The 23,380-nt window shown below is 45.2% G+C and overlaps 1 protein-coding gene across 4 annotated transcripts in view; it reads left to right on the top strand.

Annotated features, from left to right (window-relative positions):
- lzts2a (leucine zipper, putative tumor suppressor 2a) overlaps positions 1–23,380 on the top strand; it is a 226,085-nt gene that overhangs the window by 195,468 nt on the left and 7,237 nt on the right. For all 4 annotated transcript variants that reach the window (XM_072557079.1, XM_072557077.1, XM_072557080.1 and 1 more), the window contains one exon: positions 12,699–13,214. In XM_072557079.1, the coding sequence (XP_072413180.1) occupies positions 12,738–13,214 (477 nt within the window). In that variant the 5' untranslated portion in view covers positions 12,699–12,737. The remainder of the gene's footprint in view (positions 1–12,698; positions 13,215–23,380) is intronic.

Raw genomic sequence — 23,380 nt, 5'->3', positions numbered from 1 at the left:
TTCTCTGTGCATTTTAATTTTTTTTTGTTTACTTGGTCTAATTTTAGAGGAGAAAGTGAGGACTGCAGATGCTGGAGATCAGAGCTGAAAATGTGTTGCTGGAAAAGCGCAGCATGTGAATGCATGGAATGTGTTGCCAGCTGTGGTGGTGGAAGCAGAGTCATTGGAGGCATTTGAGTGATTGCTGGGCATGCACATGGGGTCCGTTGGTTCGGTTATTTTATTTTAGATTAGGAATAATCCTCGGCACAACATCGTGGGACGAAGAGCCTGTTCTGTGCTTTGTGTTTTTATGTTTTATGTTCTATAACTCTGGCAAGGAGTTCCAAAGACACTCAATCCTCTGAGAGAAGGAATTCTTCCTCATCTCAGTCTTAAATTGACCCCCTTTCATTCTAAGATAAATGAGCACAATATTTTTGTCTAATATTCCAAATCTTGTCTTAACAAAGGATTTAACTCAATTACTTTGAGCTAATATTTATGTTAAAATAGCATTGAGCGATCTTCACTGACAGCATTGAGTGTTCATTATACAACAGACTCTTCATGTTCAGAATTCTAGGCTCCTGCCTTCCACTTTTGAACCCATGAATTAGTCTGTTCTTCAAAACTAAAAATTGGTAAGAATATCTAACAATGTGTTGTGAAGTCAATGGAATGGCAAGGACCTAAAGACAGTTGTGTTGCTTCAGCCACACAATCACCATCCCTATCTCTAAGCCAGGAGGCTTGGATTCAAATCCTACCTGCTCCAGAGGTGTTTCTGAGCATAGTTAGAAATACAGAGACACAATCCAGATCAATTTTGGTGCCTTTTTGCTTCCCAAGCTACCCATCAGCAGGTAGACCAAACTGTGATGACTTGGGAGGGTCAGGTGATTAAAAGCTGAGTTTCTCCAGCATTTTCTGTGTTTGTTTCGGGTTTCCAGCATCCTCAGTATTTAATTAAGCGCATTGTTTTAACTTGAAATGAATTCATACGAATTCCCTCCTGTGTAGTTTCTGTTCCCATTATTTAGTCGGCCTCTCCTGTGGAAGGTTGGATCATTCCTTCTTTGCCCCCCCCTCAAGGTCAAGCAAATGTACCACGACCAAATCCAGTGTGATTGACCAATCCATCTCTGTTGCCATCATAGTGGGTGTTTGAGGGAGGTTATCAGCATCAACAGAAATTTCTAGAAGCTAAGATATTGGTAAACTGGCCTCACATTAACCAAATGTTAGTGGAGAAGTTTAACACGCAGTCATCTTTCTCTAGAATTCGTTGTTGTGTGACATCTTACATCACCAATGATGTATGCTGACTATTTCCATATTTACCATTGACCCTTTACACTACACCACATGCCCAGTGAACAGAGAATTTTCCTTCACTTAGAATAATGGATCTTGATTGACTCCCTTGGAAAACAGTGAGTCTGGCAGGAAGTTTGGAGTTTGGCTTGGAGGTCCTGAGTGTTAAATATTGCCTGGGAAGATCAAACCCAGAAGGTAACTCAGTGATGGGGGTGGGTGTGTCTGTTCCTGATGTGTATTTCTCCCTTACAGAATTTCCTTTTAATTACCCTGTCCAGCCCAGAGATTCCTCTCCCTTAATGTTCGCTACAGAGGGGTGGGGTGGACAGTGATGTTATCACTGGACTAAACACCCAGGCTGGGGAGATGAATTTGAAACCACCATGGTAGAAACTAAATTTGAATTCAATTAATAAATCTGGAATTTAAATGATTAGTAATGGGGAAACCCTTGTCAATTATTCAATAAGGTCAGAGTGTTCACTAACGTCCTTTGAGGAAGGTACCACCTGTCCTGACCTGCTCTGGCCTATGTGTGAATCCATACCCACAGCAATGGGGTTGAGTCTTAACCACCCTCTGAAACAATCGAGCAACTGACTCATTCGAGGCAAGAAAGTGTTAAGGAATCGTGGAAAAAGCAGGAAAGTGGAACTGTGGATTATCAGATCAGCCATTTTCTCATTGAATAGCAGAGCAGTCTCAATGGGCTGAGGAAGGACCAATGCTGGCCATTGACAGAGACACCCATCTCCCATGGTTTAAGGGTGGCCTGGTTAGGGCGGGGTGTACCTCAGGTTTGGGTGACCCTGGAGGACCTTACCCAGGGTCGGTCTGTCTTGACAGAATCGACAGTCAGTCTTGGCAATATGTTCAGTCATAGGAACAGTTATAGCCAAACTCAGTCCTTCTCTTTTTGATAGGCAGAAGCTTGGTCACTCCATCAGGACTTCTTCGCTCTGAGACCTGGTAATTCTCCCTGGCCCCATTTCCCTGTAAATCTGCTCCCAGATACTACCCCCATGCTGACAGGCTGAAGCCTGTTCAGTATCTCTGGGAATGTCTGACATCCATCCCTGATCTTGATTAAATTTATAATCCAGCCTCTGGGTCCTCTCTAACCTTCCAAATAAAATCAAAATAAATTGTCAAGTGGAACCCAATCTGTTCTCTTCCAGACCTTGGTTAGATCATCTCCATATCTCCATTCTCTAAAGCACAAAGTCTGTCCTATCTTGATAACTGGGATGGTCCAAAGTTAAAAATCACACAACACCAGGTTATAGTCCAATAGGTTTAATTGGAAGCACTAGCTTTTGGAGCGTCGCTCCTTCATCAGGTGGTTGTGGAGAACACGATTGTAAGACACAGAATTTATAGCAAAAGTTTACAGTGTGATGTAACTGAAATTATACATTGAAAAATACCTTAATTGTTTGTTAAGTCTCTCATCTGTTAGAATTACCATGATAGTTTCATTTCTTTCATATATAAGTCACAAAACTCTTTTCAAACATTACATTCTCAGGTCAACTGTAACAATTGGTGTCAGCGCAGTTAAGATGTTGAAGGTGTTAGCCCCCTGTGTCCTCTGTCTGTGCCATAATGTTTAGACTGATTCTAATCTAAAAAATGAGTAAAAAGAGTGTAATGGATTCATGCAGTTTTTGAGCAAAGTACAATGTAACTCTGCAAGTACAAATTCACCCCACAAACATATAAGTATATATGTGCATGTGGGTTTTTGTCTGTGTGTGTGTGTCTGAGGTAGGGGGTTGTGAGTGTCTGTGAGAGAGAGTGTATATATGTGTGTGAGTGTAAAGGGGTCTAAGTCTGTGAGAGGGTGCAAGTGTGTGTGTCTGTAGGAGTGCATGTGTGTGCACGCGATAGGATCTGTGTGCTAGCGAGTTACTGTATGTGAGTTTGTGTTTGTTTGTGTGTGTGCACACGCAATAGGGTCTTGGTGCTAGAGAGCCAATATGCATGTGTGTGGGTGAATGCAATAGGGTCTGTGTGTGTGTCTGTGTGCTGGAGAGCCAGTATGTGTGTTTGTGTGTGTGTATGCAATAGTGTCTGTGTGCTAGACAGCCATTATACGTGTTTGTGCATATCTGTGTGTGTGTGTGCGTATGGGGCCAGGATGTGGGGACTACAGTGATGAGACAGTTGAATGTTGTTTATTCTGTGTTTTCTTGTGACTAGCTTGTCAGACTGCCTCAGATGAGATTGCTTAATAGTTATAATGAGACTCTGAGCCGAGTCTAAGGGTTGCAGCATGTCTTTGGCAGAGACAACTTTTGCCTAAAGAACAATCTTCCCTTGGTGAAGCAATTTCAAAACACTTTGTAAACATGACTTTTGGATTGTAGTGTATTATCTGTAGCTGCAACAAACCAGTTATTTTGAAAAGCCTTATCTGCGTAATGAAATGATTCATCTCGTCATTATGATGAGGCATGGGCGAGAGGCATCATTGTTCAACAAAACAAAGTCAGGAGCTCTGGATTCTTGCTTAGTAATTTGCCAGGCAAGGAAGAAGGAAGTCTTAAAATTAGAGCAGCGTACTTATAATCATCGCTTTGTTGATGAGGTTCAAGTCAACAAATAATGTATTAATAAATCTCTGCGTGTTGTATCCCAATGAGAAGACAGTGAGGTTTTTCTTTCTCTGCACCTGAGCTTGTTTGGACAGAGGGGAATCCAGGAATGGAACTTGTGTCTATTTTCCATCCAAATAAATTAATGGGGAATCAGGCCTGTTCTCGTCCAGGCCTTTGCTTTATCATGGACGATTGAGCACAATTCAATCCCTCCAACAACTGATACAACAGGAACTGAGGGGTCTGTCTAGGCATCCCAACCACAACAATATCCTGGGATTAACACCAGAGGCTGTTCCATACAGCAAGAGGGATCGAACAAGTGAATGAAGCAATGTTACCACCAGCAAACTGCTTCATCCCAGGCCATTGTTTTCGATTTAATTTCGAACAAGTGAGAATTAGAAGGAAAAGATCGATATGTTAATCAATTGGCAGTGTTTTCTGTCAAAGAGGTGAGGCATCCTGATGGAGCACAGCGTGGGAGTACTTTATCCCGAGAGTTTTATTCACAAGCAATTCCAAACATTAGCACCAATCCAATCCTGCTTTGGAAGTGATGTGGTTTTTGGTACTAGATATTATAGGGAATGTAACATCATTATTTGCTTTGTTGCGCCCTTTGCTTGTGAAAATAACACGTTGCCCTTTCACGTTAGGTTAGGTGAAGGTCTGAGGTAAAAACAATGACTGCAGATGCTGGAAACCAGATTCTGGATTAGTGGTGCTGGAGGAAATGACCTGGGAGTTGCAGTGGGAGAGGGACTCCCTGAAATTCTTGTAGAGAGAGCAGGAAAACTTCTTCAACGCAGGCATCCTTGCAAGAGGATTCGCAGTACTGAGTTTTCCTCCTCTCTCTACAAGAATCTCAGGGAGTTCCTCTCCCACTGCAACTCCCAGGTCATTTCCTCTGCCCTGAAGCTCTTTAATGTGGACTTCAACAGTTTCCTCATTTCCCCTTCCCCCACCTCACCCTAGTTCTAAACTTCCAGCTCAGCACTGTCCCCATGACTTGTCCGGACTTGTCCTACCTGCCTATCTCCTTTTCCACCTATCCACTCCACCCTCTCCTCCCTGACCTATCACCTTCATCCCCTCCCCCACTCACCCATTGTACTCTATGCTACTTTCTCCCCACCCCCACCCTCCTCTAGCTTATCTCTCCACGCTTCAGGCTCACTGCCTTTATTCCTGATGAAAGGCTTTTGCCCGAAACGTTGATTTCGAAGCTCCTTGGATGCTGCCTGAACTGCTATGCTCTTCCAACACCACTAATCCAAATAGATGAAGGTCTGAGTTAATTCAAGACCCCTTGCCTTTTCTGAGTGACTTCTCTAATAGAGCCGAAAGTTATTCAAACACACCCTCCAGGATTGTTCCTAATCTGCTCGGATTAGAGATTACTCTCCATGGCCTTACTATGGGCAGTCCTGCAGAAAAATCACAGGAAACAATAAAACATTTCTGAACGTTTTTTAAATAATTGAATTCTTCTTCATCACAAGGCTGTTTCTGGGGCTGTGTTCTCCTTCAAGGCAGAGATGGATAGATTCTTGTTCAGCAAAGGGTAGTGGGCCCAGATGGGACTGGGCACTGGAGGTTACAATCAGGTCAGCAATGATCTTGTTAAAAGGTAGAGCAGGCTCAAAGGGGCTGAATGGCCTGCTCCTGGTTTGTTTGTACGTTGTCCACCCAGATGGTGCCAATACTTCAATCACAAATGCTCCGTGAGTTATAATGTGCTTTGGACATCTGAGGTTGTCAGAGTCACTATATAAATGCAGTCCTTTTCTTCTTCTTTGACTTGTGAAAGGTAATGTAGTGGTTTCCAGTCACTGTTGGGTGGTTAGCTACTTCAGGGCTATTGGTGAAGACTGAGCCGGGGTGGGGGATCATGGGCCTTTTTTACATTACATTACATTACAGTGTGGAAACAGGCCCTTCGGCCCAACAAGTCCACACCGACCCGCCGAAGCGTAACCCACCCATACCCCTACATTTACCCCTTACCTAACATTATGGACAATTTAGCATGGCCAATTCACCTGACCTGCACATCTTTGGACTGTGGGAGGAAACCGGAGCACCCGGAGGAAACCCACGCAGACACGGGGAGAACGTGCAAACTCCACACAGTCAGTTGCCTGAGGCGGGATGCTGTTCCTGAGATAGCCTCCGCCCTCCCTATGAGCACATTTCCCATACACCCCCCCCCAATTCTTCCCACCCACCACTAACCCCGTCCCGAGTGGTATGGGCCCTCAGGCCCCAGCCACCAGGCTATCATGTAACCCCAGTCCCAGGCCTTTGAGAAAGACAGGCCGAAGTTTCTCCTATATGTCTGATAGAGCTTATCATCTCCTTACTCAGTTATTCTTCAGATAGTTCAAATAATCATATTGTTTTGGCTTTCAACTGCCAATCCTTCTCTGAGTTAAATATCTAGACACTAATCTCCTCCCTAGCTTTCTTATCAGCTGATATATAATTTGAGCCGGTGCTGTCTGTTGAACAATGCTCAAGGAACTTACAACAACACATTGTTTACCCATTGAGTGTACTCGGCTGGATAATCTGTTTGTTAAATCCTAACTCCTTCCCATTCTTCACATTATTGTTTTTTAAATGCATCTCTCTCTCTCCCTGTTCAATGACCCTGTGGATGTAGCAGCCATGATCTTGTGGATCAGTGCACCCCATGTCCTAGTTTGATAACACTTTCCTGGGATTTACATGTTAAACTGTGTAACTTTGCACTTTTGAGATTTGTGGGCCAATCCTCTGAAAGTGAGCCAGTGACAGAAAGCTTTGTCCAGTGTCCACCTCGTGAGAGCGATGGTGGTGCCAATGTTTTCCCATCCACTGATAGATTTGTCTATGTTCGGCACACAGGCATTGCAATTGGAATTTCATCAGATGTGTGGTTGGTCTGACAAGTTCTGTCTTGGAAAACCAATCTATGGGCATTAGGAATTGATCCTTATCTTGCTGTCCCTTAGATTATTGTAATGGTTTGGTCAGATCCCTCAACCAGCTTAACCTGACGGGACTTAGGTACAGGCCCCCTAACAGTTGTCAGGATGTGGGAAAGAAATTAAATCAGGAGATAGAATAGGATTATAAGAAAGGAACTATTACAGTAGTCATAGGGGACTTTGATATGCAGGTGGACTGGAAAAATCAGGTTGGTGGCAGATCTGAAGGAATTTGTGGAATGTCTATGAGATGGTTTTTTTGGAGCAGCTTGTGGTGGATCCCACTAAGAAACAGGCAATTCTGGATTTGGTGATGTGTAGTGAGGTAGACTTGATGAAGGAGCTTAACGTGAAGGAACCCCAGGGACAGTGACCATAATATGATAGGATTCACCCTGCAGTTTGAGAGGGAGAATCTGGAATCAGATATAAATGATGTTACAGTTGAGCTAAGGTAACAATAGTCAGTTCTTTGATAATGCGATGGTTGTGTTCTTGTATAACCCACGTTATATAAACATTGCGCTTTAGAGACCGCGTTTAAAGTGTTGGTGATGTAATTGCGTTACAGCCAACACACGCTTTAAAAGCTTGCACTTTAGAAACAGTGTCCCCAATTTGTCAATCACGTTATAGTGAATTCACATTGACAAAACACGCTTTATAAAAGAACAACCTGTACAAAGACATGAGAGCGTGAACAGAGTTGATTGGAAGGGGAGCCAAGCCAGGAGGATGCTGGAGCAGCAATGGCAGAGGTTTCTGGGAGTAATTCGGGAAACACAGCAGAACTTCATCTCAAGGAAGAAGAATCATACTAAGGGGAGGCTGAAGCAGCTTTGGCTGTCCAGGGGAATCAGGGACAGCATAAATGCAAAAGGAAAAGTATACAATGTGGTGAAGATTAATGGAAGCCTAGATGATTGGGAAGATTTTAAAAACCAACAAAGGATAACTAAAAAAGCAATGAGTGGTGAAAGGAGATGAAACATGAGAGTAAGCTAGCTAAAAATATCAAAGAAGTGGCATGGTGGCACAGTGGTTAGTATTGCTGCCTCACAGTGCCAGGGACCCGGGTTCAATTCCCACCTCAGGCAACTGTCTGTGTGGAGTTTGCACATTCTCCCCGTGTCTGCGTGGGTTTCCTCCAGGTGCTCCTGTTTCCTCCCACAGTCCAAAGCAGGTTAGGTGAATTGGCCATGGGAAATTGCCCATAGTGTTAGGTGTCAGGGAATGGGTCTGGGTGGATTGCTCTTCGGAGGGTCGGTGTGGACCTGTTGGGCTGAAGGGCCTGTTTCCACACTGTAGGGAATCTAAGATTGCAAGAGTCTTTTTAGATGTAGGAGAGAGGCAAAAGTGAACATTAGACTGCTGGAAAATGAGGCTGGAGAAGTAGGAATGGGGAACAAAGAAATGGTGGAGGAACTAAGCAGTTACTTTGCATCAGTCTCCCTAATGGAAGATGCCAGCAGCATACCAGAACTTCGAGAGTCAGGAGTCATAGGTAAGTGTAGTAGCTACCACTAACGAGAACCTGCAGGGCAAGCCAAAAAGTCTGAAGATGGATAAATCAGCCAGACGAGATGGATTGCGCCATAGGGTTCTGAAGGAGATAGCTGAGAAGATTGTAGAAGCATTGATGGAAATCTTTCAGGAATCACTGAAGTCAAGGAGTGACCCAGAGGACTGGAAAATGGCTAATGAACACCTTTGTTTAAAAGTGAGAGAGGCAAAAGATGGGAAACTATAGGCTGGTTAGCCTAACCTCAGTCATTGGTAAGATTTTAGAGTCCATTATTAAAGATAAGATTACAGAATACTTGGAAGTGCCTGGTAAAATAGGGCAGAGCTAGCAAGGGTTCATCAAGGGGAGGTCATGCCTGACAAATCTGTTAGAATTTTTTGAGGAGGTAAAGAGCAAGTTAGACAAAGGAGAGCAAGTGGATAAGATCTATTTGGATTTCCGGAAAGCTTTTGAACAAGGTGCCACACAGGAGACTGCTCAATAAGGTAAGAGTCCATGGTGTTCGGGGCAAGGTAATGGCATAGACAGAGGATTGGCTGACTGGCAGACAGTGGGTATAAATGGGTCTTTTTCAGGATGGCAGCCGGTGACTAGTGGTGTTCCATGGGGGTCAGTATTGGGACCACAACTTATCATGTTACATATTAACAATCTGGACAAAGGAACTTCGGGCATAGTTGCTGACTTTGCAGATGACACAAAGATAGGTGGAGGGACAGGTGGTGTTGAGGAAGCAGGGAGGCTGCGGAAGGAAAGGCTAGGAGAATGAACAAAGAACTGGCAGATGGAGTACAGTGTGGGAAACTGTGAGGTTATGCACTTTGATCTGAAGAATAGAGGCATAGACAATTTTCTAAACGGGGAAAGGCTTTGGAACTATGAAGCACAAAGGGACCTGGGAGTCACAGTTCAGGATCTTTTTAAGATTAGTACATAGGTTCAGTTAGGAAGGAAAATGCAATGTTACATTCATTTCAAGGGGGCTAGAGTACAAGAGCAGGGATGTACTGCTGAGAATGTATAAGATTTTGGTCAGACAACATTTGGAATATTGTGAATAGTTTTGAACCCCATATCTAAGGAAGGATGTGCTGGCATTGGAGAGGATCCAAAGGAGGATCCAAAGGAGATCCTGGGTAGGAAAGGCTTGTCATATGTGGAGTGGTTGAGGACCATGGGTCTGTACTCAATGGAGTTTAGAAGGATGGGGGCAGGGATCTGTTTGAAACTTACAGAATACTGAGTGGCCTAGATAGAGTGGGCGAGGAGAAGGTGTTTCCATTAATAGGACAGACTGGGACTGAAGGACACAGCCTCAGAATGAAGGGACAACTCTTTAGAACGGAGATGAAGAGGAATATCTTCAACCAGAGGGTGGGGAATCTATGGAACTCATTGCTGCAGAGGGCTGTGGAGATCAAGTCACTGAGTATATTTAAGAAGAGATAGAGAGGTTCTTGTTTGGTAAGGGGATCAAGGGTTCTGGGAAGAAGGATGGGAATGGGGTTGACAAATATATCAGTCATGATTGAATGATTAAGTAGACGTGATGGGCTAATTCTGCTCGTATACTTTGTAGTGTGATCACTTTAATGTGGAAGCTAGGGTCCAACAGCATTACCTTCACCACATGGACTGCAGTCGTTCTAGATGTCAGCATATACCACAAGCTTCTCAGTAAGGGCTAGTCAATAAATGATGACCTTAGCAGTGACCTCTCAGACATGCCCAGAATGACAAAGCATACATAGCTTTGATGAGATCCCCTACAGTATGGAAACAGGCCCTTCAGCCCAACAAGTCCACACCGACCCTCCGAAGAGTGACCCACCCTGATCCTATATTTACCCCTGACAAATGCACCTAATGCTACGGGCAATTTAGCATGGCCAATTCACCTAACCTGCACATCTTTGGACTGTGGGAGGAAACCGGAGCACCCGGAGGAAACCCACACAGACACGGGGAGAACGTGCAAACTCCACACAGTCAGTCGCCTGAGACGGGAATTGAACCCAGGTCCCTGGCACTGTGAGGCAGCGGTGCTAACAACTAAGCCACCGTGCTGCCCCTTTCTTGTATGAGATATCCATGGGCAATATAAGACCATTAGACCGTAAGGCGATAAAGTCATATAATGTAGGAGCAGAAGTGGGCCATTCAGCCCATTGTGTCTACTGTGCCATTCAATGAGATCATGGCTGAGCTGATCATCCTAAACTCCACCTTCCTGCCTTTTCCCCACAACCCTTGATTCCTTTACTGCTTACAAATTTATGTTGTCAACCAGAACGTTTTTATAATTTGTCAGTTAAATGTTGCACTTTCGCTGAATAATACACGTGAAACCTCTCTCCAATAGATTACTGTCCAAATATAGAAGATAATATATAAATGGTAGTACGTACATCAAAGGGATTGTGTTCTAATTACTGCCATTGGATGCAGTCGTAAACTTGAAAAGGAAGAAAACAAGATGTTGTTTGAAGACATCTTTGAAAAACCAAACACTGAAACACTGACCAGAAAAATTGATTTTCTTCTGTGACTTGTGTTTCTTTGATTGGAGGTCAGGCTGGAGATGTCGTCCAGATTTAGTGTGTTCTGTGTTCATGCTAATTGTTAATACATTCAACAGTAATCTCCTGATTCTTTCACCCTGAGGAGCAATGACATTCAGATGGTGTAATTAATGGGGTGAAATGTTCCTCCCTGTTGCTATGAGATATGGGTGTCACTGGATAAGCAACTGTTATTGCCCAGAGGCAGTTGAGAGTCCACCCCATGGGTCAGGAGTCACATATGGGCCAGACCAGGCAAGGACAGCAGATTTCCTTCACTGAAGGACATTAGTGAATCAGATGCCGTTGACTCTTACCTGCCAATGGGGATGGGGCAGGAACTGCTGGCTTAGCCAGCAACACCCACATTTTGTAAATGAATGAAAATAAAGAACAGTAGTTTTGGATCACTAATCCAGTGACATTACAACGACACCAGCTCCTTACCAATAGTCTTCAGTTAATTACGCAGTCCTGTTATTTCCCATCCGTTGCCATGGTGATTGTTAAAGGAGGAAGAACAAAGAACATTACCAGAAAGCTTCAGATACAGTTTCAAACTATATCAATGCACAGACAGTTACTAAAGGGTGCCTCAGCCTTCTGTCATCGTGACGTGTCATTGATGAGTTGTGAAAAATGCCAGCATCACACAATAGACAGTGTAATTTGATTGCATCATTCATGTGTGTGATGTCACTACCTGCCATCTTCAAGTGGATATGTTTCCTACTCAACGTCTATCTCTAGCTGTAAAGTATTTTGGGTTTTTTTGAAAACATGCTCTTTCTAGTCTCTTCTTATGTCTGTGGAGGTCAAAGATGTCAGCACTCAGAAATGAATTACTTCTCAACTTTGAGTACTCCAGGTCAGGTATAGAACAGCGACTTATGGAACGCAGCTTGTTCTATTCTGCCTCAGACTCACAAGTGAAGAGATATGTTGCTGTCTCAACAGCAGTTTGTAATAACCTGTTCCAGCCACTCTTGTGATTGTTTGGATTAATTGGTCCAATTTGTTGACATGAATTGCCATCCTACCCTGTTCTCTGTGAGGTGGTGACAATTAAGAAATCGTTCAGTGCTGTCCTATTTTCATTCGATAAGCATGTTTTCCAACAAGAGTGATTAAACACCAAATTTGAATCAACTCATTTTCCTTCACCCCCTTTTCACAATCTGTGGGAAATTAATCCCAATAATGATTGGACCAACTTGGACGAAACCCCAACAATTCTCACAGGGTTGACCAGAGTAAATGCAGGGAGGATATTCTCAATGACCAGGGATTCAGAACCATGGCCCAGTGTCTCAAGATACAAAGTGAACCATTGAGGACTGAGATGAGGAGAAATATCTTCACCCAGAGAGTGGGGAGCCTTTGGAATTTTTGGCCACTGAAAGCAATTGAGCCCAAAGCATTGAATGTTTTCAAGAAGGATAGATCTAGTTCTCAATGCTAAAGGGATCAAAGAGTGTGGGGAGAAAGTGGGAACGGCACTGTTCAGCCGTGACTATATTGAATGGTGCAGCAGGCTGAAAGAGCTGGATGGCCTATTCTTGCTCCAATGTTCGATATTTTGGATTGGATTGAAGTGGTAAAATTGCAATGTGCTAGTGCATCACGCAGCGTGATCTCTTGGAGATACTTTTCCTGTGAATGTAAATGTTGAAATGTCTATTTTTTCCAGCATTGCATTTCACTAATTGTTTTTGTCTTTGTCTTATCTGATTGCCAGGGAGCCCAAATACTGTGGACATTGTGACAATTCATCGCCATGGCAATGATTCAGGCAATGCCCATAGCTTCTGAGCATCAGAATCTTGAGAGTGAGCACAAACTGCAAACATCTGCAGCATCGCCGATCTTGCAGAGCACCATGGGAAGTGTTGGCAGTCTCGTATCAGGGCGCAACTATCATGACAAGCACTGCAAGGCTACAGAGTACAACAGCAAATGTCGCAAGACCGGCCAAATGCCGAACATTTTCAGGCAACAGGATGGGCACCTCAAAAATGGCTACTCTCAGGACTGTATTGGTGGAGTAGCTTCCAAGAGGCAATGTTCAGCAGTTGGAAAAAGTGGGACTTATGCTTACTTAACCGAAGACCATCGCAATGGAGTCTGGAGCATGACAGAATCGCCCAGCAGCCCTTGCAGCAATCCTGAAGATTTCCGCGAAGCCAGGTCGACCAGTGGAAATATCCAAGGGCCCCCACCAAAAATAATTCCAGTCTCAGGCAAACTTGAGAAGGTGAGTCACGACTGGCACCTTTTCGTGGGCAATGTGATGGCTTACTGACATACCAGTGAGTTGTGTTGTAACATCATCACAACAGTGTGCCCTCCTGTTATAGATCAGTCCTGAAGCAAGGTTACACCTGAAACGTTGGCTTCTCCACCTCCTAGTGCTGCCTGGCTTGCTGTGTTCTTCCAGCCTCTTACCCCTCCTGTTGTAGATTAGCAGACAAGCTCCTGGGGAAACGTAGAAAAGAGGAGCAAGAGTAGGCCATTCAGCCCTTCGAGTCTGTCCTGCGATTCAATATGATCATTGTTGATCATCCGGCTTAGTCCCCTGGTCCTGCTGCAGAACATAATTGCCTTGAATTAATTACATCCCAGGCTAATCATACAACACAAATAGGAGACTGTGAGGTCTACAGATGCTGGAGATCAGAGTTGAGACTGTGTTGCTGGAAAAGCACAGGTCAGGCAGCATCCGAGGAGCAAGAGAATTGATGTTTCAAGCCAGAGCCCTTCATCCGGAATTTCGTATGCCTGAAACATCGATTTTCCTGCTCCTGGGATGCTGCCTGACCTGCTTTTCCAAAACACGCGCTCAATACTGCAAAAATAGTTAACCTACTGTGTGTTGAATCTATTTGTTCTCAGTGGATTAAACATGTGCATTTAATAAAATGCACAAAGCAATTTTAAAAGCACCTCTGAATGGTTTGTTCACTAATGTCCACCCCGCACAGTCAGAGTAATGTTGAAAAATGTGGTGCTGGAAAAGCACAGCAGGTCAGGAAACACCCAAGGAGCAGGAGGATCGATGTTTCAGGCATAAGCCTTTCTTCAGGAATTCTGATGACAACCAATCAACCTCATGAAGGGCTGATGCCCGAAACGTCGATTCTCCTGCTCCTCGGATGCTGCCTGACCTGCTGTGCTTTTCCAGCGCCACACATTTTGACTCTAATTTTCCAGCATCCGCAGCCCTCAGTTTCTCCAAGTCAGTGCAGTGTGTGTGGATCCATTGCCCCATTTCATAAGCAGGATGTGAAGGCACTGGAGAAGGTACAGAAAAGATTCACAAGAACATGACCACAACCAAGAACTCTTCAGGAAAGGCTGGGGGTGGTGGGGGGGAAACTTCAGAGAAGTCTTTAAGACATTAAGAGTGTTTTTTTTTAGGCTGGGTGTAGAGATTGATCACTGTAAGGAGAGTAAGACTAAAAGTCACCAAGATAAGATAACCTCTTACGTCAATACCAAATTCAGGAGGAATCTCTTCTCTCAGATTTGTTTTGATTGCTCAATGTATTTTTTTCAAGGCTGGCATGGTGGCTCAGTGGTTAGCACTGCAGCCTCACAGTGCCAGGGATCTGGGTTCGACTCTCTGTGTGGAGTTTGCACATTCTCCCCGTGTCTGCGTGGGTTTCCTCCGGGTGCTCCAGTTTCCTCCCACAGGTTAGGGTGGATCGGCCATGAGAAATGCCGAGGGCAGGGGGCATGAATCTGGGTGGGATGTCCTTAGGAGGTTCGGTGTGGACTCGATGGGCTGAATGGCCTGCTTCCATGCTGTAGGGATTTAATGAATTGGTGTCAGTGGCATTGAGGCAATGAAGGATATGATAGAGAATCGAATAGAAGGATCTGCTAATGGGGTGGGTTCAGAGGGAGCATTAGGAGCAGACTTTAGTTGGGGCCGAATCACTTGCATGTTCTAGACTCCAGTTTAACAATGACACGTCCTCCACGCACATCCTTAGCAAGGTCGAGACAATTTTAAAAACTGGTTCAGAGGGAAATTGGAGAATGGACAAGGACCTCCTCTGTTTCTAGTGTTCTGCTGACAGGATAAAGTTGTTTGGAGGAAGGTGCTGGGTTTTACACAGGGCATGCTCTTGTTGTGTAACAGACTCAGAAAGAGTCCAGGGTCCTTGTACACTCAATGCTGCTGCACACTTTTCCCAGGATGGAATACAAAAGAGGAAATTATTTTATTTTATTTTGTCTGTTAGCGGCTGGCAAAGCAAGCATTGAGAGTTAGGGAGGCCTACAGCATGGAAACAGGCCCTTCAGCCCAACTTGTCAATGCTACCCAGTTTTCACCATTAATTTAGTCCCATTTGCCTGCATATGGTCCCTATCCCTCCACACCTATCCCATTCATGTCCCTGTCTAAATGTCTCTTAAAGGACAAAATTGTATCAGTCTCCACCACTCCCTCCAGCAGCCCATTCCACACACTCGCCACCCTCTGTGTGAAAACATTGCCCCTCTGGACCCGTTTTGTACATCTTCGTTCTCACCTTAAACCTATAGTTTTAGACCACCCTGCTCTGGGGAAAAGCTGTTGGCTGTCTACTTTACATATGCTTCTCATGATTTTATAGATCTTGGAGGGATATGGGCCAGGTACTGGCAGGTGGGACTAGGTTGGGTTGGGATATCTGGTTGGCATGGACAGGTTGGACTGAAGGGTCTGTTTCCATGCTGTACATCTCTATGACTCTATGACTCTATAAGGTCAGCCTTCAGTTTCCTACCCTCCAGGGAAAAGAGCCCCAGTCTATGCAAATCTCCCTATAACTCAAACCTTCCAGCCCAGGTTGTACCCTAGTAGATCTTTTTTTCTAATTTATTTCCCACTTTGAACTGTCTCATGGTAAGACACCTCTTGCCGTATGGGGTTTGCTCGGATATTGCAGAGGGCTGTGGGTCAGGAGTCATGGTGTAGGTCAGACCGAGTAAGGACGGCAGGTTTCCGTCCCCAAGTTAATGAATGGGTTTTCACATCAATCTGCTACATTTATCATTATTTACTGAGATTAAGCACCTTTTAATTCCGAGTAGATTAATTGAGTAAATTTACAATCCGCCCTCCTCTCACCATTACCCAGGTTGAACCTATGTCTCAGACTATTACAGGGACTTGGTTGGGGGAGTGGTTTTGGCACTCGATGGGTAATCCCGAATACCAGCTTCGTGCACTGGAGGACATGAATTCAGAAATCCATTTTGGCCGGTGGTGAAATGTGATTTGAAGTCTGGAATTTAAAGCCAGTCCTAATTGTGACCTTGTAACCATCATCATAAAACTCAGAGAAGGAAATCCGCCATCCTTACCTAGTATACTTTAAACAAGACATTTCTAAACTTACAAATATTGCTTAAAAGGAGAAATGTCTTTCCCCAGCGAGTGGGTGGCCTGTGGAATTCTCTGCCACAGAACCTGTTTGAGGCCAAAACAGTGAACGTTTTCAAGAAGGAGTTAGATATAGTTCTTAAAGGGATCAAAGAGTATGGGGGAGAAAGAGGGAACAGCTTACAGAGTTGGATGATCATTTTGGATGGCAGAGCAGGCGCAGGGGGCTGAATGGCCTCCTCCTGCTCCTAGTTTGTGAGAAATGGAATGAAATAATTGTGGCTCACTGCCTTCACACAACTGTTTGGAAGGTGAGTGCAATCATTTGAATTTTGGGACCCGGGGTCTGGAAGGATAGGCCTAGCAAGAGTGCTACAATTGTAGCATAGTAACTCCGACACATCTTAAATGCTGTTAGGACTTCGTGGGACTTTAGAGCAATAGGAGACCATTTGGCCCTTCAAGCCTGCTCAACCATTCAGTAATGTCCTGGCTGGGTGGTCTCAGCTCCACTTTCTCAGTTTTGGCCCACACCTGAGATGTGGAGACCCTTGGGTTAAACCCACCACCAGCTCTCTCTGTCTGTCTCTGTCTCTGTCTCGCTCTGACACTCTCTCTCTGTCTATATATATATATGTCTCTGTGTCTTTGTCTCTATCTTTCTCTCTCCATCTATTTGTCTCTTTCTCTCTCTCTCTCTCTCTATCTCTTTGTCTCTCTATCTCTCTCTCTTTGTCTCTCTGTCTCCATCTCTTTCTCCACTTCTCCATCTCTCTCTCTGTGTCTCTGTCTCTCTCTCTCTCTCTCTCTCTCTGAATCTGTCTCTTTTGATCTCTCTGTCTCTCTCTCTCTCTCTCTCTGTGTCTCTCTCTCTCTCTTTGTCTCTCTCTCTCCCTGTCTCTCTCTCTCTGTGTCTCTCTCTCTCTCTCTCTCTCTGTCTCTCTCTCTCTCTCTGCCTCTCTCTCCCTGTCTCTCTCTCTCTGTGTCTCTGTCTCTCTCTCTCCTTCTGTGTGTCTCTCTCTGTTTTTCTCTCTCTGTCTCTCTCTCCCTGTCTCTCTCTCTCTCTCTGTGTATCTGTCGCTCTCTATCTCTCTGTCTCTCTCTCTCTCTCTCTCTCTCTGTGTGTCTCTGTCTCTCTCTCTGGGTCTCTGTCTCTCTCTCTCTCTCTGTCTCTCTCTCTCTGGCTCTCTCTCTCTCTCTCTCTGTGTCTCTCTCTCTCTCTTTGTCTCTCTCTCTCCCTGTCTCTCTCTCTCTGTGTCTCTCTCTCTCTCTCTCTGTCTCTCTCTCTCTCTCTGCCTCTCTCTCCCTGTCTCTCTCTCTCTGTGTCTCTGTCTCTCTCTCTCCTTCTGTGTGTCTCTCTCTGTTTTTCTCTCTCTGTCTCTCTCTCCCTGTCTCTCTCTCTCTCTCTGTGTATCTGTCGCTCTCTATCTCTCTGTCTCTCTCTCTCTCTCTCTCTCTCTGTGTGTCTCTGTCTCTCTCTCTGGGTCTCTGTCTCTCTCTCTCTCTGTCTCTCTCTCTCTGGCTCTCTCTCTCTCTCTCTCCCTGTCTCTCTCTCTCTCTCTCTCTGTCTCTCTGTCTCTCTTTGTCTCTCTCTCTCCCTCTCTCTCTCTCTCTCTCTGTCTCTCTGTCTCTCTTTGTCTCTCTCTCTCCCTCTCTCTGTCTCTCTCTCTCTCTCTCTCTAGCTCTCTTTCTCTCTCCCTGTCTCTCTCTGTCTCTCTCTCTCTGGCTCTCTCTCTCTCTCTCTCTCCCTGTCTCTCTCTCTCTCTCTCTCTCTCTCTCTCTGTCTCTCTGTCTCTCTTTGTCTCTCTCTCTCCTTCTCTCTGTCTCTCTCTCTCTCTCTGTGTATCTGTCTCTCTCTGGCTCTCTCTCTCTCTCTCTCTCTTTGTGCCTCTCTGTGATGAGAGAGCAGTCTATAGTGTTCTGTGATGGTGGTGGCTGTGATGTCATTTTGTTAACAATCTATCAGACTCACCTTGTATTGATCTAAAGAGCTGCCCACATCCACTACCGTCCAGGGAAGAGAATACCACAGTCTAACCGCCTTTGGAGAGAAATCAGTTCTCTTCATTTTTGCCTTAAAAGTTCTTAAATGCAGTCCCTTTTGTTTTAGTCTCCTTACAAATGGAAGTACACCCTGGTGTCTGCTCTGTCTACCCCCTGTCAAGATTGTGAGTGATTTAATGAAGTTTCTTCCAAACCCCACCATGTTTCAGCCTGGCCTGTCCACCTTCATAAAGCTGCTCTTTCATCCCAGGAATGAGTTGAGTGAATCTTCTCCAAACTGTTTCTAATGAAATTGTATTCAGACAAGGAAATCAAAATTGCAAACAGTACCCCCCCAGTTATGCACACCCCCTGCTTTCCCCCTCCTTATTATCTTTGCAGGCATTCTTTGCTGCTTCTTAAAACTGGCCCCAATCCTCAGGCCCATTGCTAAACTTTGTGGATTCGCATGGCATTTGTTGCAGTTTAATGTGATCTGTCATTTCACTGTTTTGGAGAAAGTGAGGAGTGCAGATGCTGGAGAGTCCGTGTCGAAAAGTGTGGCGCTGGAAAAGCACAGCAGGTCAGGCAGCATCCGAGGAACAGGAAAGTCGATATTTCGGGTATTAGTACTTCACCAGACTTCTGTCTGAAGCGTTGATTCTCCTGCCCCTTGGATGCTGCCCGACCTGCTGTGCTTTTCCAGCGCCAGACTTTTTGACCCTTGTTTGTTTAGCCACAGCTGATGCAGACTTTTCAAAATACCAAATCAAAGAGTTACTCGATGTTTCCTTGAAGTTACCCAGCACTGCAACTTTACAATTGAGGAGAGCAAATCTAACAGCGTTGTGATGCTGTGGTGGGGGTGAGGAGGGGGAATGGGTGTCCCGGTTCATTCTGGCTAATACATTGGCATCTCATCACCTACTGCTTCTGATTCAACCAATGGCTTCCAGCTGAGCTGGGTTTAAAATTATCTGCTCACTTTCACTCCCTATTCGCTTTTTCTGTTAAATAAAAAAGAAACTCAGGTCTAGTTTATGAGAGCTTTCTGTGCACAAGTTCCATCTGTGTGCAAACTGTTTTTACAATGGTGTCGACATTCTGAGATGTACTTAATTGTCTGACACTCATGTTGGGGAACATCTTAAGGCAGTGAGTTCTGTTCGATGAATGTCCATTTTTGTTGACTGTTTTAATGAATGATTGATTGGTCATGTGGTGGGCCATGTAACTGGCACATCAGGAGCACACTCTCCAACAATGACCTGCATTTATAAAGCACCTTTTAATGCAGCAAAAGAACTCCAAACCACTTCACAGGAATGTGGGCAAGCACACTGGTGATCTTGAGCTTCACAAGACTAGATTGGAACAGGCACCTGGTCACATAGTCAAAGAGTTTAAAGATTTAAGGGAGGGTGTGGAGAGATTTAGGGTGTGGAGAGATTTAGATGTGTAATTCCAGACATTAGGGTCCAGGCAGCTCAATGGTGAAGCAGTGGAATTGGGGGCAGTGCAAGTTGGCCGGAATTGGAGGAGCCCGAAGAAATTTAGAGTGTTGGAGGACAGGAGTAATGTAGAGACGTCAATAACTTTAGCTTCAACCTCTTACCCTTTGAGGAAGATAACTTGGATTTAGAAAATAATTATTGACACGATGGAATCCTCCCCAGTTGCCTGGATAAGTGCATCTTCAACAACACTCGAGAAGCTTGACACCATCCAGGACCGCATCCAGACGGATACTTACTACAAACCCACAGACTCCTATAACTACCTGGACTACACCTCCTCCCTCGCAGTATCCTGCAAGAACTCCATCCCGTTCTCCCAATTCCTTCGCCTCCCCTGCATCTGCTTGGACAAGGAGGCATTCCACTCCCAAGCATCCCAGCTATCCACCTATTTTGAACAACGTGCTTTTCCTCTCTCTATCAACCAAGCAGCTCTCCATCGCACTACCCCCATTCCTGTTCCACTGCTATAAACCCCCCTCCCAAACACAATAAAGACAGAGTCCCCCTTGTCCTCACCTACCACCCGACCAGTCTCTGCATCCAACACATCATCCTTAAATACTTCCATAACTCCAGCTAGACCTCACCACCATGAACATCATCTTCTCCCCACTCCTCTCTGCCTTCCGCAAGGACCGTTCCCTTCGACAGTCCTTGGTTCACGCCACTCTTTGCACTAACATCCCGCACTACCCAAGCCCCCCAGGTAACTTCCCCTCCAACCGGAAATGATGTAAAACCTGCTGGTACACCACCCCCCTCGCCTCCATCCAGGGCCCCAAACAGCCCTTCCAGGTGAGACAGAGGTTCACCTGCCTTTCCTCCAACCTCGTTTACTGCATCATGTGCTCTCGATGTGGTCTTCTCTACATCGGGGAGACCTATTGTAAACTGAGGGAACGGTTCACCAAGCATCACAGCCAGGCCCACAGGGGCCGACCGAACCTCCCAGTCACCACCATTTTAGTTCACCTTCCCACTCCCTCTCCAACATGACCATCCTTGGCCTCCTCTATTGTCACAACAAACCAAAGTGCGAATTGGAAGAGTAACACCTCATCTTCCGCCAGTGCGGCCTACAGCCCGATGGACTCAACACTGAGTCCTCCAATTTCAAATAACCTCTCTTTCCATCCACTGACCCCCTTCCCAGCCCCTTCCCCATCCCTTCCACTGCTCCCTGCCACCAAGCGGATTCATTCCTCCCATTGACCAACCAAGTCGTACCCTCTACCTGTCTTCAGCTATCCCCACTTCTCCACCCTGCACCCGCCACCCCCTTTATCTGCAGCTCCCCCCTACACCCACCCCCCCAGTCCTGAGGAAGGGTTACACCAGAAACATCAACTTCTCCACCTCCTTATGCTGCCTGGCTTGCTGTGTTCTTCCAGCCTCCTGCTTGTCTACTACCATCCAGGACAAAACAGCCCATTTGATTGGCACCACATTCACAAGCACTCACTCCCTCCACCACCAACGCTCAGTAGCAGCAGTCTGTATTATCAAAACTCACCAAGACAGCACCTTCCAAATCCACAACCACTTCCATCAAGCAGGTCAAGGGCAGCAGAGACATGGGAACACCACCCCCTGCAAATTCCCCTCCAAGCCACTCACCGTCCTGGTTAGGGAATATATCACCGTTCCTTCACTGTCACTGCGTCAGAATCCAGAATTCCCTCTCTAAGGGCATTGTGGGTCAACATGTACTGCAGGAGTTCAAGAAGGCAGACTTTCTGTAAATCAGTGTAGGTTAGGTACACCCACCATGTTATTTTTCAGCTGTTCTACACAAATACCCATGCTCATTCAGGAGGCTGATAAAAGTTAACAGCTTGCTCAAGTCTAGCAGGAACCGGGCACAGGGAATGATCCTTGCATGGAAGGGTTAATCCTGAGGCACACCCAATACAGCACCTTGGTCCTCTGTCTGATTTTGGGTATCTCTAAGACAGCTCACTGGGAAATGCCCACGAGATTTTGGAAATGACGGATCACAAGGAGAGATAGGTTCCAGACTACAGCAGGATGATCAGAGTGTTGGGAGGGGAGGGGTGCTTTCTGGAAATGACTGGTGGTACTCTCAGGGTGAAGGGGTGATGGGAAGATATAGAGGAAGGAAGTGATTGTTTGGTTTTCAGATTGCCACTAAATATAATACATTGCTTTTATCTTCAGAGATTGCTGGAGAAACTCAACAGGAATGGTTGCATTTGCAGAGAGAGAAGCAACGCAATGTTTAAAGTTCAGCATGACCCTTCTTTGGAATAGAAGGGATTGTTGATTGATCGAGATGGGAAAGCAATTAGGAGAGAGAGGGCCACATGGAGCTCTGTAATGTTCACTGGTAGCTCTGATGTTTTGTTGAGTGTTTGTAAACCTTCCATTTTGATGACAATTGCAGCAGTTAGTTAGTACTCAGGAAGCAGCTCCCATTTTCTTGGATACAGCCAGCATTGAACCAGCCACATTCACTGTCAGTTAATATTGGCAATGGGATATCAAACAGTGTATAAGTCCCATATTTGAACAGGCAAAAGGTGCCAGGGTGTAATTCAGCAGGAGCATGTGATATTGATTCTTATACCTTTATTAATAAAGCCCGTGACATTTGAGAGTGCATTGTATACACTCACGCTACCACCGTGTTTAATATTTTGTTGTCTGGCTTATACCTGGAAAATCAGCCATTCCAAACTGTTTGTGGTTGTCATGTTTCAGTCAGCAACTTCAGAAATCAGACAAAGGTGTACTGCCCCAACTGAGATAGTGGCTTCTCCAGCTTAGAACACACATTCCAACTGGAAAATTCTCCTCTGGTCACTCCATCCAACAGAACAATTACCTTTAATTCTCTCATGGGATGTGGGTGTCACTGGCTGGGCCCAGCATTTATTGCCCGTCCCTAGATGCCCCTTGAGAAGGTGGGGGTGAGCTGCCTTCTTGAAATGCTGCAGTCCATGTGCTGTGGGTTGACCCACAATGCCCTTAGGGAGGGAATTCCAGGATTCTGACCCAGTGACAGTGAAGGAACGGCGATATATTTCCAAGTCAGGATGGTGAGGGGCTTGGAGGGGAACTTGCAGGGGGTGGTGTTCCCATCTGTCTGCTGTCCTTGTCCTTCTAGATGGAAGTGGTCATGGGTTTGGAAGGTGCTGTCTGAGGATCTTTGGTGAATTTCTGTAGTGTGTCCTGTAGATAGTACACACTGCTGCGACTGAGCGCCGGTGCTGAAGGGAGTCGATGTTTGTGGATGTGGTGCCAAAATTCAGGCCTAAGTGTAGATTTTGGTGCCAAAACAATGGGGGCCATGTTTAATACCTGTTGACTTATATGCTATCATCCAGGGCAAATAGTTCTAATGATTGAGAATGGAATGTTAATGTGAAGTGTCGAAGTATCAGCTGATCATGTACAATTCCATGTATTTAGTGTTTCCGTGAATTAAACCCAGTTAATGCATAATATAAAGTATCTACTCATTATGTCCCGATAATGAAATGGTAATCATCTTGAAACAGAGCTAAAAATCACACAACACCA

The sequence above is a fragment of the Chiloscyllium punctatum genome, chromosome 38, assembly GCF_047496795.1.
Source record: "Chiloscyllium punctatum isolate Juve2018m chromosome 38, sChiPun1.3, whole genome shotgun sequence".
Classification (NCBI taxonomy): Eukaryota; Metazoa; Chordata; class Chondrichthyes; order Orectolobiformes; family Hemiscylliidae; genus Chiloscyllium; species Chiloscyllium punctatum.
The sequence above is the reverse complement of the archived record's forward strand: the minus strand, read 5'-3'. Positions and strand labels throughout refer to the sequence as shown.